This window comes from Gekko japonicus, unplaced genomic scaffold, assembly GCF_001447785.1.
Source record: "Gekko japonicus isolate JY-2015 unplaced genomic scaffold, Gekko_japonicus_V1.1 scaffold893, whole genome shotgun sequence".
Taxonomy (NCBI): domain Eukaryota; kingdom Metazoa; phylum Chordata; class Lepidosauria; order Squamata; family Gekkonidae; genus Gekko; species Gekko japonicus.
In genome coordinates this window covers 221,087-233,525 of record NW_015170302.1, presented here as the reverse complement: position 1 = coordinate 233,525, position 12,439 = coordinate 221,087, and the positions used below count along the sequence as shown (strand labels likewise).

The 12,439-nt window shown below is 49.9% G+C and overlaps 1 protein-coding gene across 1 annotated transcript in view; it reads left to right on the top strand.

The window, feature by feature from the left end:
• CDK11A (cyclin-dependent kinase 11A) overlaps positions 1-10,411 on the top strand; it is a 40,970-nt gene extending 30,559 nt beyond the window's left edge. The window contains 5 exon segments of the mRNA XM_015417949.1: positions 1,067-1,174; positions 3,566-3,682; positions 5,291-5,439; positions 7,208-7,409; positions 10,106-10,411. Of these exon segments, the coding sequence (XP_015273435.1) occupies positions 1,067-1,174; positions 3,566-3,682; positions 5,291-5,439; positions 7,208-7,409; positions 10,106-10,186 (657 nt within the window). The 3' untranslated portion in view covers positions 10,187-10,411.
• Positions 10,412-12,439: the final 2,028 nt, after the last annotated feature.

Sequence of the window (12,439 nt, the reverse complement as noted above, 5' to 3'; positions counted from 1 at the left end):
GTGTAATGTAATCTGATTGTTTTACTTGGTTTTAGTGTTTGTATGGCCATTGCCTCTGGTTAGCTGCCCTGAGCCCATCTGGAAGGGCGGGATAGAAGCCTAATACATAAATATTATGTTTATGGATCGCCCCGCCCCTGTTACTGCAGGGCTCTGGGCGATGTACGACCCGAAACAAAAGCAAGATAAAATGAATTCAAGCCTTAATACAATATTAAAAACGAACAGGTAGCAAATAACCAATCCTCCTTCCAGCTCCCCCTGCCGGCTACGTTGTGGAGTGGGGGGGGAGGGCAAAATAGATGTCGACCAGTGTTCCCTCTAAGCTGCGGAGTCTTGTGAGCAAAAAAATCTACTTTGTGAGCTGCCGGCATTAAAGTCGTGGGCAAGCGGTTTGGCCGCTGCATCAATTAGTCTGCTCTGGAGCCATCTTTCCTGAGCGAAGACTGAAATGTGTGAGCCGGAGGCTAAAAAGCTGTGCGCTAGCTCACACTAACTCAGCTTAGAAGGGAACACTGATGTCGACAGCAAGGAATGGGCCGGCCTTGGCTGGGAGGGCGGGGTAAAAATTCAGTAAATAAATCCGGGTGCCGGAGCCAAGATGGAACCGCCGCTGTCCTCTACCAAACGCCTGGCGGAGCACCTCTGCCTTGCAGGCCCTGCGGAATTGCATCAGATCCCGCAGGGCCCTGAGGGTACTTGGCAGAGAGTTCCACCAGGTCGGGGCCAGGACCGAAAAGGCCCTGGTCGAGGACAGCCTGGATGTATTTAAGGCCGGGGATCACCAGTAGATTGCTGTGTAAGGAGGGCAAATCCCTCCTGGGGACATTGTAGAGGAGACGGTCCCATAGATGCATCAGTCCCTGACCACTCAAGGCCTTATAGGTCAATACCAAAACCTTGAACTTAGCTTCCAAGATGTGATGAGGTCAGGCTGCCCTGGGCCACCCAGGCCGGGGTCAGAGGCTCCTAGCTGTCCCCTCCTAGAAGCAAGGTAGTGAACAGGGTGGACCTTTGGAGCCATCCAACAGAGTAATTTGTGTCTTTATATTCCCTCTTGCTCTAGGTTGGAGACTTTGGGCTGGCCCGCGAATACGGGTCACCTTTGAAACCGTACACGCCTGTAGTTGTAACGTTGTGGTACAGGGCGCCAGAACTGCTGCTCGGAGCCAAGGTACGTGACTTGCGTTCTTGCCCGTCCGGGAGCTAAAGAGGCACTTTCACATCACTCCTTTCTTTTTAAATACATAACCTTTCGGGCTGAATGTGCTAAGCAGTGGATGAGCACATGACATGGTCGGATGACTCTTCTAGTCAGATTTCAAGCTGCAGAGATCCCTGCATCCATGTTTAACTGGGTGGCAAACATTTTGCCACTTCTCTATGCAGGCTGGTGTGGTCATAACGTCACTAGCCTCTTAAACCACAAAAAAAAATGGAAAGGGTCCCACGGGCTTTTTCCTTCTCTCCTGTCTGAACGCCCCCCCCTCTGTTTCCATTTCCAGTGGGGTGCAACATTGTCTGTGCAGATGTCAACCAGGGTTAGCTTTAGGCCAGTTTGCAGCCCTGGTTAACAGTAACCATGGTTAGTGTTAACTCCAGTACAGACAGAGCTGCCTTCTGGCACTAAGCCATACATGTTTTCTCAGTCAGACAGCAGATCGGGCTCATAAGAGAAGCCAATGTTGGATCAGGCCAAAGGCCTTTCAGTCCAACACTCTGGGTCACACAGTGGCCAGAAATACCAGTGCCATCAGGAGGTCCACCAGTGGGGCCAGGACATTAGAAGCCCTCCCACTGTTGACTCCCCCAAGCACCAAGGTGACAGAGCATCACTTGCCCCAGAGCCCCTATCCATACCTTGTGGCTAATAGCCACTGATGGACCTCTGCTCCATATGCTTATCTAATTCCCTTTTGAAGCCGTCCATGCTTGTAGCCACCACCACTTCCTGTGGCAGTGAATTCAAAGTGTTAATCACTCTTTGGGTGAAGAAGGACTTCCTCTTATCCGTTCTAACCCGACCGCTCAGCAATTTCATGGAGTGCCCACGAGTTCTTGTATTGTGAGAAAGGGAGAAAAGTACCTCTTTCTCTACCTGCTCTTTCCCATGCATAATCTTATAAACCTCAATCATGTCACCCCTCAGTCGTCGTTTCTCCAAGCTAAAGAGCCCTAAGCGCCTTAACCTTTCCTCATAGGGAAAGTGTTTCAACCCCTTTATCATTCGAGTTGCCCTTTTCTGCACTTTTTCCAAAGCTATAATGTCCTTTTTAAGGCGTGGTGACCAGAGTTGCACACAGTCATCCCTGTGGCTGTGGGACAGCCCATTTGATATCTTCTGCCAAGATGTCTCTCTCATGCAGGGCTCAAAGGCGGGGTTTTGATTTTTGGGCAATGGTGAGACTTCTGGAAGATGCCCCCCCATTCCTGGCAGTTTTAGCAAAAATAGGAAGATAGGCTATAAATCTTCCAAATTAAGATATCTGTTCCATCACAAGGCACACAGTTTGGGAATCACTGCCCTGCAAGAAGGGGGAGGGGGGGGTGAGCTGTCACCTTGATCCCCACAACTGTCACACGGTAGGGATGCCAGCCTCCAGGCGGGGCCCCTGGAATCACAGCTCGTGTCTGGGCTACAGAGAAAATGGATGCTTTGGAATTAATTAATTATCGCATGGCATTGTGTGAGCTGCGGTGGCTCAAGTGGTGAAGGTCGGTAGTTCAGCAGTCGGAGACCCGAGTGTGCCGCATGATGGAGTGAGCTCCCGTCTCTAGTTCCAGCTCCTGCCAACCTAGCAGTTCGAAAGCAAGACATTGCAAGTGGTGGGAAGGTCACAGCGTTCCGTGCGCCTTGGTGTTTAATCATGCCGGCCACATGACCACGGAAACGTCTTTGGACAGCGCTGGCTCTTTGGCTTGGAAATGGAGAGGAGCACCACAACCCTAGAGTAGGATTTGACTGCCTTTCGAGCAAGGGAAACCTTTACCTTTTACCTTATTGTGTGTAGAATGGCCAGGAGTTCCTAAGATTGCCTGGCAGCCAGAGGTTCTAGCTCTTTAGCATTATGCACCACCAGGTGGCGAGCTAGACTTGTTTTTAAGGCAAGCGACGTTTCGGAGGTGGTTTGCCATTGCCTGCCTCTGCGTCACGACCCTGGTATTCCTTGGCGGTCACCCTTCCAAATACTAGCCAAGGCCGACTCTGCTTAGCTTCCGAGATCTAACAAGATCGGGCTAACCTGGGCTATCCAGGTCTGGGTGGATACTTTGGAAGGTGAACTCCGTGGCATCGTCCCTGTCCTCCCCAGGCTCCACACCCAACTCTCCAGGAGTTTCCCAGCCTGCATCTGGCCACCCTGCCTCACCACCGGTGGCCAAGCGGGCCCCGGCAACTCTGTCGCACAGTTCCAAAGACATGGAAATAACTTCCTTCCCTGAGCTGAGGCAGCCATGGCTAACGAGCCAGAGCTCCTGCTGCTTCTGTCTCCCTCTCCTCCTCCCAAAGTTACAGTAACCGAATCTCTGCTCCTCTTCTCCTCCCCTTTCCCCGTCTTTTCCCCAGGAATATTCCACCGCTATCGACATGTGGTCTGTGGGCTGTATATTTGGAGAGCTGCTGACCCAGAAGCCGCTCTTTCCGGGGAAGTCAGAAATAGACCAAATTAACAAAGTTTTCAAGGTAAAGGTTCCAAGGTCTTGCGCTGTTTTTTTTACTCGCGAGTCCGCCTGTTTGAATTCACCTCTTTTCCTGACTGTCTTTTTTTAAAGCACCGGACATGAGTTCTAATCATGGTTCTTACTTTAGAAACAAAAGCCAAAACCAGAGTTTGAAGCTGGTTTGCAAGCCCTGGTTAAAAATAACCATCCTTGGCTTGAACCTTGGAGTAAGTGGAGGGGCCGTGGCTCAGCCGTAGAGCATCTGCTTAAGAACATAAGAGATGCCAATGTTGGATCAGGCCAAAGGCCCATCCAGTCCAACACTCTGTATCACACAGTGGCCAGAAATACCAGTGCCATCAGGAGGTCCACCAGTGGGGCCAGGACATTAGAAGACCTCCCACTGTTGACCTCCCCAAGCACCAAGCTTGGCATGCAGAAGGTCCCAGGTTCAATCCTCGGTATCTCCAGTGAGAAGACTGAGCAGCAGGTGATGGGAAAGACCTCAGCCAGAGACCCTGGAGAGCCACTGCCAGTCTGAGTAGAGGATACTGACATCCTTTGATGGACCAAGGGCAAGGCTCCCTCTAAGCTGTGGAGTCCTGTGAGCAAAAATTCTACTTGGTGAGCTCCTGGCATTAAAGTTGTGAGCGGGCGATTTGGCCGCTGCATGAATTAGTTTGCTCTGGAGCCCTATCCTTCCTGAGCGAAGACAAAAATGTGTGAGCCGGAGGCTCAAAAACTGTGAGCTAGCTCACACTAACTCAGCTTAGAGGGAACACTGACCAAGGGTCTGATTCAGTATAAGGCAGTTTCATGTGTTCAGTATAACTGTGTCATAGTTGATGGTGGGGGAAGAGGGTGTAATTTCTTATTTCTTTGTCCACACGTGTGCACCTCATGGTATAAGATCAGAAAAAGTAGGTCCCCTAAGAAGATTGCCATCTTGGGTTTGACCAATGGGGAATATTATAGTTACTGCACTCTCCAAGGGGTGAAAAAGCAGACTTTGGGTGTGCTGTTTCCCCTGGGCTCACTACAAGCTCCCCCTCCCCCCCCAAGAGCAGGAGGAGTGTCAGCTGGCGTGCGGGGTTTTGACATCACACCTCCCAGAATGCCATTCATTTGCTCTGCCGATAAAGACCACCAGGACCCACGTTTCTTCTGCAGTTAGCCACCTTTTGGAGATCATTTGATGCGGGGCAGACGAAGCTTAATAACTTTGCGCACTGACATACATTAATGCACAGTTACCAGCCTATCCTAACGTTTACAGCATTCCATTAGCTGACTCAGAGCGCCGGTTTGATGTAGTGGTTAGAAGCGCAGACTCTAATCTGGGAGAACCGGGTTTCATTCCCCCACTTCTTCCTGTGCAGCTGCTGGTGGGACCTTGGGTCAATCACAAGTTCTCTCAGAGGTGTTCTCTCAAGGGCAGCCCTCCAAAGAGCTCTCTTAGCCCCACCTACCTCCCAGGGTGTCTATTGTGGGGAGGGGAAAAGAGATTGTAAGGCGCTCTGAGACGCCTTCGGGTAGTGAAGGGCAGGGTATAAATCCAATCTCCTCCCACTCCCCCTTCCTGAAATGGGTGGAGTTCTAGTTTTTAAAAGCGTCTTCTTTTCCTCTGAAGGACCTGGGAACACCAAGTGAGAAAATCTGGCCCGGATACAACGAGCTGCCGGCGGTCAAGAAGATGACCTTCACGGAGTACCCATACAACAATCTCCGCAAGAGGTTCGGGGCGCTGCTCTCCGACCAGGGATTCGATCTCATGAACAAGTGAGTCGCCCCCGTGTCAGAGAGAAGGGGGATGGGAGGAGGGAGGTGAAGTAGTTCTTTGGTGAGTTGACAGCCGGTGCGGTACGTTGCGTGGCCAGGACCAGGAAGATCCAGGTCCGAACACCAGTCAGAACACGAAGCTTGCTAGAGGGCCTTTGGCCAGTCACACTTGGAGCCAACTTGGCGTGGTGGTTAACAGCGGCGGACTCTAATCTGGAGAACCAGATTTGATTCCACCAGCGGGGTCAGAACTCCACCAGGGCTATTTTTGGGCAGGAACGCACAGGAACGGAGTTCCGGCTGGTTCCTGAGTTGGCCACGCCCAGCAGGAACTCATTAGCATAATAGGCCACACCCGACAGCAGAAACTCATTAGGATTGGCTACATTAAGGGTGTGTGGCCTAACATGCAAAGGAGTTCCTGCTACAAAAAAAAAGCCCTGGGTTTTGACAACAAAGTAAAACAGAATAAGAAGCAAAAGTTGGGTGTGGCTGGACGACCACACTTCTGGGGGTGTGGTCTAACATGCTAATGAGATGCACTGTCAGGGGTGTGGCCTATTATGCTAATGAGTTCCTGCTGGGCTTTTTCTACAAAAAAAGCCCTGCCAGAAGCCCTTCCACTGTTGCCTCCCCCCAGCACCAAAAATACCGACAGACCCTCACTGGCCCAGACATAGCGTTCCATCTATTCCTTGTGGCTAATAGCTTCTGATGAACATGGTGTTCCATACTTGGCTTCTCTGATTAAGAAGGATCTCGGGCAGCCAGTCTGGGAACCACCCCCAACAGACCCTTGAGAGGGAAAAGCACCAGCCTCCCCTGCCTTTTACAAGTCTCTGTATTCAGGATAGTAGAAGCTGCGGTCGGTCATTCAGCAGTTCGAGACCCGAGCGTGCCGCATGACGGAGTGAGCTCCCGTCTCTAGTTCCAGCTCCTGCCAACCTAGCAGTTCGAAAGCAAGAAATTGCAAGTAGATAAATAAGTACCACTTCGGTGGGAAGGTAACAGCCTTCCGTGCGCCTCGGTGTTTAGTCTTGCCGGCCACATGACCACAGAAACGTCTTCGGACAGCCCTGGCTCTTCGGCTTGGAAACGGAGATGAGCACCGCAATCCTAGAGTCAGATTCGATTCAGGATGGTTGTTCTTAATGCAGGATGGTTCACATTTACTTTCAGGCCGCAGGTGCACACGTTTCCTGACTCATACCCCAGGGAGTCTCACCCTGCACCAGTAGCATTAGGTTGTCAGCAGTCTTTCCCATGGCCTTTATCGTGTGTACCCAGCTAGTGCCGCTGGAGTCAACGGGAGCCCTCCCGAGAGCACAGGCAACTCTGGGGCCAGCTCAGGAGAATATTTCCCACCGATCGACCCCAGATGCCATTGCCCAAGAATCTGTCGCTCGGGCGTGAAAATAGTGTGTGAAATCGTGCTAAGTGAGCACTTTGCAAAAATAGTCTGGGGCGGTGTCTGACTCAGCTGCTTGCGCCGCTTCCTTCCCCCCCCCCCCCCCCCCCCCCCAAGGTGCCTGCCGCTGTTCAGTTCAATGAGCAAATTTTCTTCTGCTGAGAATTTTTCATGGCAGTACAGCCCCGAGTGGCTAAGCCCTTCATCTTGGTAAAGCAGGGGCAACAAATTGTCTGAGACTCACTGCCAATTTAGCCGCCGGGCTGGGGACTCCCCTCGTTCGGATCTCTTGGAAGGCATCCTCTCCTCCTCTCCGGCGTTCCTATCAACCTTTTTTTGCTCTTGCGGCTAATTTTCCAGGTTCCTGACGTACTACCCGGGCAAGAGAATCAACGCGGAAGACGGTCTGAAGCACGAGTACTTCCGAGAGACCCCCCTGCCTATCGACCCATCCATGTTCCCGACGTGGCCGGCCAAAAGCGAGCAGCAGCGGGTGAAATGCGGAACGAGTCCACGGCCTCCCGAGGGGGGCTTAGGATACAGCCAGTTGGGCGATGACGACATCCCCCCCCCCCCCGTGGGTGAAGTCCAGCAGTTGAACGTCCTGGGAATTTAGCTTTAAAATATAAAACCCATAAACTTCAGTGAAAAAATTGTATCCTACGGCTGTCAAGCCAGCGGGGTGTATAGGTTAGAGTGTCGGCCTTGGGCCAGGAAGATCCGAGTTCAGATTCCAGCTTGGCCTTGGAAGCGGAATGAGTGACCTTGGGCCAGTCGCTTGTTTCAACTGGTCCTTCCAGAGATGGGGGAGGAATGAGAGAAACTGATCCTATGAACTTAGGTGGATCACGAGAAGGGAGGGTTGCCTCCGGGCTTAGTTCTCGTGGCCCTTACACGCCCAGGGAAATGCTGATTGCCACTTTGGGGTCAGGAAGCAATATTTCTCCAGGCCAGTTTGGCCGGGGATCCTGAAGGGTTTTTTTGTCATCTTCTGGGCATGGAACAGGGGTCAATGGTGTGTGTGTGGGGGTGAGGTATTTGTGAATTTCCTGGATTGTACAAGGGGTTGGACTAGATGACCCTGGAGGTCCCTTCCAACTCTTTGATCCTGTGACATCATGCAGGCAGTTCTTGCATCTGAGCACAGCAGGAGCCTCTCCGTGTTCCTCCCCTGTTCTGGCCGGGGAGGGATTGGAACTGAGCTCTTGGTATTGTTTCGTCTCCCTATCAACCCATGGCTAAAACAAGCCGGGAGATGAAGCCCACCCCCCACCCACAGTGTTTGGTTGTAAAACAACCCCACAGTCCTGCACTATGTGTGATCCACTAAGCCAGACCTCTAGCCACATACTGTGGCATGCCAGATGGTTGACAACCTGTTTTGATTGGGGGGTGGGGGGGGGGGGCTCCCCAGTCCCAAACTTCTTGAGGCCCCCTCCCTTGGTCGAGGACTTGACTTGAAAAATTCACCTGCCCATGACTGCCAGCAGGTGGCGCCAGTGCTTTATAGAACAATTTAGTTAGCAATGATAAAGTGTTTTTCTGCAGAGGGTCTCACTGCATGATTGGAGTGTACCTCCATATTCAGAACCTAAGGACATCCAAAGAGCCCTGCTGGATCAGACCAGTGGTCCCTCTAGTCCAGCACGCAGTCTCACACAGGAGCCAGCCAGTTCCTCTGGAGAGCCAACAGCAGGGCATAGAGGCTGAGGCCTTCCCCTGATGTTGACTCCTGGCTCTGGGATTCAGAGGTTTAGTGCCTCTACATGGTGGAGGTTCCCCTCAGCCACCATGGCTAGTAGCCACTGATGGACCTCTCCTCCATGGATCTATCTAATCCCCTTTTCAAGCTCTTCATTCATGTGGCCTTCACATTTCACATTCCTGTGAACTCCACATTTTTATCACGCTCTGCGTAAAGTAGTATTTCCCTTTGTCCGTCCTGAACCTACTGCCCATCAGCCGCATTGGATGCCGTCGAGTTCTAGTCCTTTGGGAGAGGGAGAAAATGTTTCCCTTTGGTGGCTCTCTCCATCCCATGCATAATTTTCTAAACCTCAGTCATGTCCCCCCTGACTTGTTGCTTTTCTTCAGCCTTTCCTCACAGGGAAGGTGCTCCAACCCCCCATATCATCCTGGCTGCTCTCCTCTGTACTTTCTCCACTTCCGCCGTGTCCTTTTTGAGACACGGGGACCAGAACTCTACACAGTATTCCAAATGAGGCCGCACCATAGATCTATACAGGGGCACAACAGCATCAGCCAGTTTGGTGTAGTGGTTAAGTGCGCAGACTCTGGGAGAACCGGGTTTGATTCCCCACTCCTCCACTTGCACCTGCTGATGTGACCTTGGGTCAGTCACAAGCTCTGGCACAGCTGTCCTTGAAAAAGAGCAGTTTGTGTCAGAGTTCTCTCAGCCCCACCCACCTCACAGGGTGTCTGTTGTGGGGAGGGGAAGGGAAAGGAGTTTGTAAGCTGCTCTGAGACTCCGAGTGAAGGGCGGGGTATAAATCCAATCTCTTCTTCTTTTTTATTCTCAGTCCCTTTCCTAGTGATCCCTAACACAGAGTTTGCCTTTTTCACCACTGCAGCACTTTGGGCTGACACGTTCATTGAGCGGTCCCCTGCGTCAAGATATTTTCTCCTCCATCTCAGCCAACGCTCCCTCTAAGCTGTGGAGTCTTGTGTGCAAAAATTCTACTTTGTGAGCTCCTGGCATTAAAGCTGTGAGCGAGCGATTTCGCAACTGCATCAATTAGTTTGCCCTGGAGCCCTCCTTCCTGAGCTAAGGCAAAAATGTGTGAGCTGGAGGCTAAAAACCTGTGAGCTAGCTCACACTCACTCAACCTTAGAGGGAACATTGGTCTCAGCAAGTTCAGACCCCATTAGCCTATACCCGAAGTTAGGATTTTTTTCACCCAATGTGCATCACCCTACACTTACCCACACTGATCTTCATTGGCTATGTTGTCGCCCCCTCACCCAGTTTGTGGAGGTCCTCTTGGAGCTCTTCACAGTCAGCCTTGGTTTTCGCCATCCTGAATAACTTTGTGCCATCTGCCAAATCAGCCACACACAGAAAACTAGCATATCAGGACGAAGCTGTGTTAGTTTCCGGGATGCAAGGAATTCCATTCCCCTGCCATCTAAAGCATTAAAGTCTAGTCATAACTTTACCACCCTCCCTGCATCTATGACTACCGGCGGTAAAGCACTCCAAACTTTGGTGTGTGTTTCGTTTTTTAGGGCGATGACGACCTGAAGGACACGGGCTTTCACCTGACAACCACAAACCAAGGGGCATCGGCTGCAGGCCCCGGCTTCAGTTTGAAGTTCTAAGCGGAAGGCGAATCAGGGCAAGGGAGAGACAGAGGAAGCAACAGGGACGAAGGCTTCACCCTTCGCTGGCACAGCTGTCAAGAACTCTCGTTTCATTCCTCCTGTCTGGAACCTGCTACTTTTATTTTCCGCGGAACATTTGCCCGTGAGCTGAAGGCTTCCTCCCTGTCCGGAATACAATACAGTGTTCCATTCGGAGGATTGGAATTAATCCGAAAAAAGCCAAGGACTCTTCTACAGAAAACAAAACAAAAACTTGAAGTTCGTTTTTGGAACTTTCTTTCCCTTTTATTTTAAAAAAAAACTTTTTATTTTGGTTGGTGTCTCTCGCTTGTAAATTTGTAGAATAAAAACAAATTCCCTTTTTAATTGTTTAAATCCCGTGTAAAGGATATTCCTTGGTTTTTCCACAAGCATCAGATGTAGGGAAGGATTTGCACAAAGTTTTATACATTTCTCTCCTCCTCTCTCTTTCTCAGTCATTGTGTTCTCTGTACCAAGGTTGCCTTTCTCAGCTTCGCTACTGCAAATTGGAATACGATGTCCATGAATGAGTTTCTTTTTTTATGGGAGGAAATGCGATTTCCGCCCATTGGCTTTCGTTATTCATAGACAACCGGGCTTTAGAGTGGACTGAATCGAACCCACACCCTCCTGCCAGCAATTATTTATAATGAACTGAGCAAAATCACTCTTGACTGACTTTACGGCGTCCTAAAAGATTATATGATCTAAACCAGAAATGATGCTGACTTTTTATATATATATCTTTCCCCCAGAAACAGATTTTGATAGGTTTGTGAAAAGGGCTTAATTTGCACCTCTGAAAAAGAGAGTTCCCACCCACCCCCAGGGCTGGAGGTGGCATGGCTCTGCAGGAAAAGTGGGGCATTTTAACTTCCAGAAGGTAGTTTCTAGTCCTCATGGCTGCTTAGGTTTGTGCACCGTGCTTTCCTGAATAAGCTCCAGTTTCTGCACTTGTAGGCGGGGCTTTGGGGGTGCAATGTAACCTTCTCTATTACTGGCAAAAACATATCATGCAGTACATAATGTATACAGGTCCTAGACTTCCTTTTTTATTTACAAACACAGCATTAGTTAAAAAACCAGTGCACTGCATCTAAGCAACCCTGGATATATATTTTTTTTAAACACGCACTGGTCTTGTTCTTCATTACGCACCGGGTTCAGATTTGCCATGGTTCTTTTTGTTTGTGTGAAACTGATCGTCTGTGGCAGCATGTATGTTTGGTGGGGAGCACGTTACTGCCCCAACAGGGGAAACGGACGATCGATCGGAGCCCTGCTGGACAGCTGACTTGGTGTCACAGGATGGCTGGAGCTGTCCTGGGACGACGGCAGCAGCAAAAGCTCCAGTACCCAGGACGAATCCTCCCGTTTGTGCAACCGTAGCATCAGCAGCCAAAACATTTTCGTTTCTCATAACTAGCAAGGTGCTTTTGTAAAAAAATCCTTTGCAGAAGAAAGGGGTGGTATGTCTTTGTACAGTTTGTATATTTTGAGAAGAAACCAGACATGCAACTTTTGTATATGAGATATTTCCCCCTTGAAACTACGTTTTGCCACAGCAGTGGAAGACGGAACAGTTATCCTTGTTGACTGCTAATATGTTTGACTGAGCCAGGTTCCTCTATTTGTGTTCTTTTGTTTTTGTGGATGTGCGGATTTTTTGTCCTGTGTCTATAAAAATGAGAGACTATTTCACTGGGTTATTCTTCAGATTTTAAAAAAAATGGTCAGATTTCAGCTAGAAACGTCGCCTATTGTGGCTTTCCTTATGGGGATCCCACCAGTTTCAGTAGACCATCCAGTGATGTAGATGTATGCTGCTGGAAACTTCATTTTTTAAAAAAAAGACAAACTGCATCGAACTGGTGCTCCGCTTAACATTAAAAGTTATTTTATCCATTTCAAATAAACACAAGATGCACAAAGGCAGGCTCCCCTGTTTCATCCTCTCTGAATCACCTGTCTCTGAGGGTTACGCATCTGCAGCTAAAGGTTTTAGCATCATGTCTTTGCTTAGAAATGGCCACCTTTCTCCACTTCGGTTTTTTGGAACGGCCACTTCCAAGAAGTTCTGCTTAGCCTGGAAGGTTATACATACACCGTCTGTTCTGGTGAGTTCTGCTTTGTCTCCAAGGTCTGACCTTTTTTAAACATCTGGTAATCTTACACCCACGTCAGCAAACCTATTCGCAAAATACATTTGATGGAGGTAGAGAAACAAAG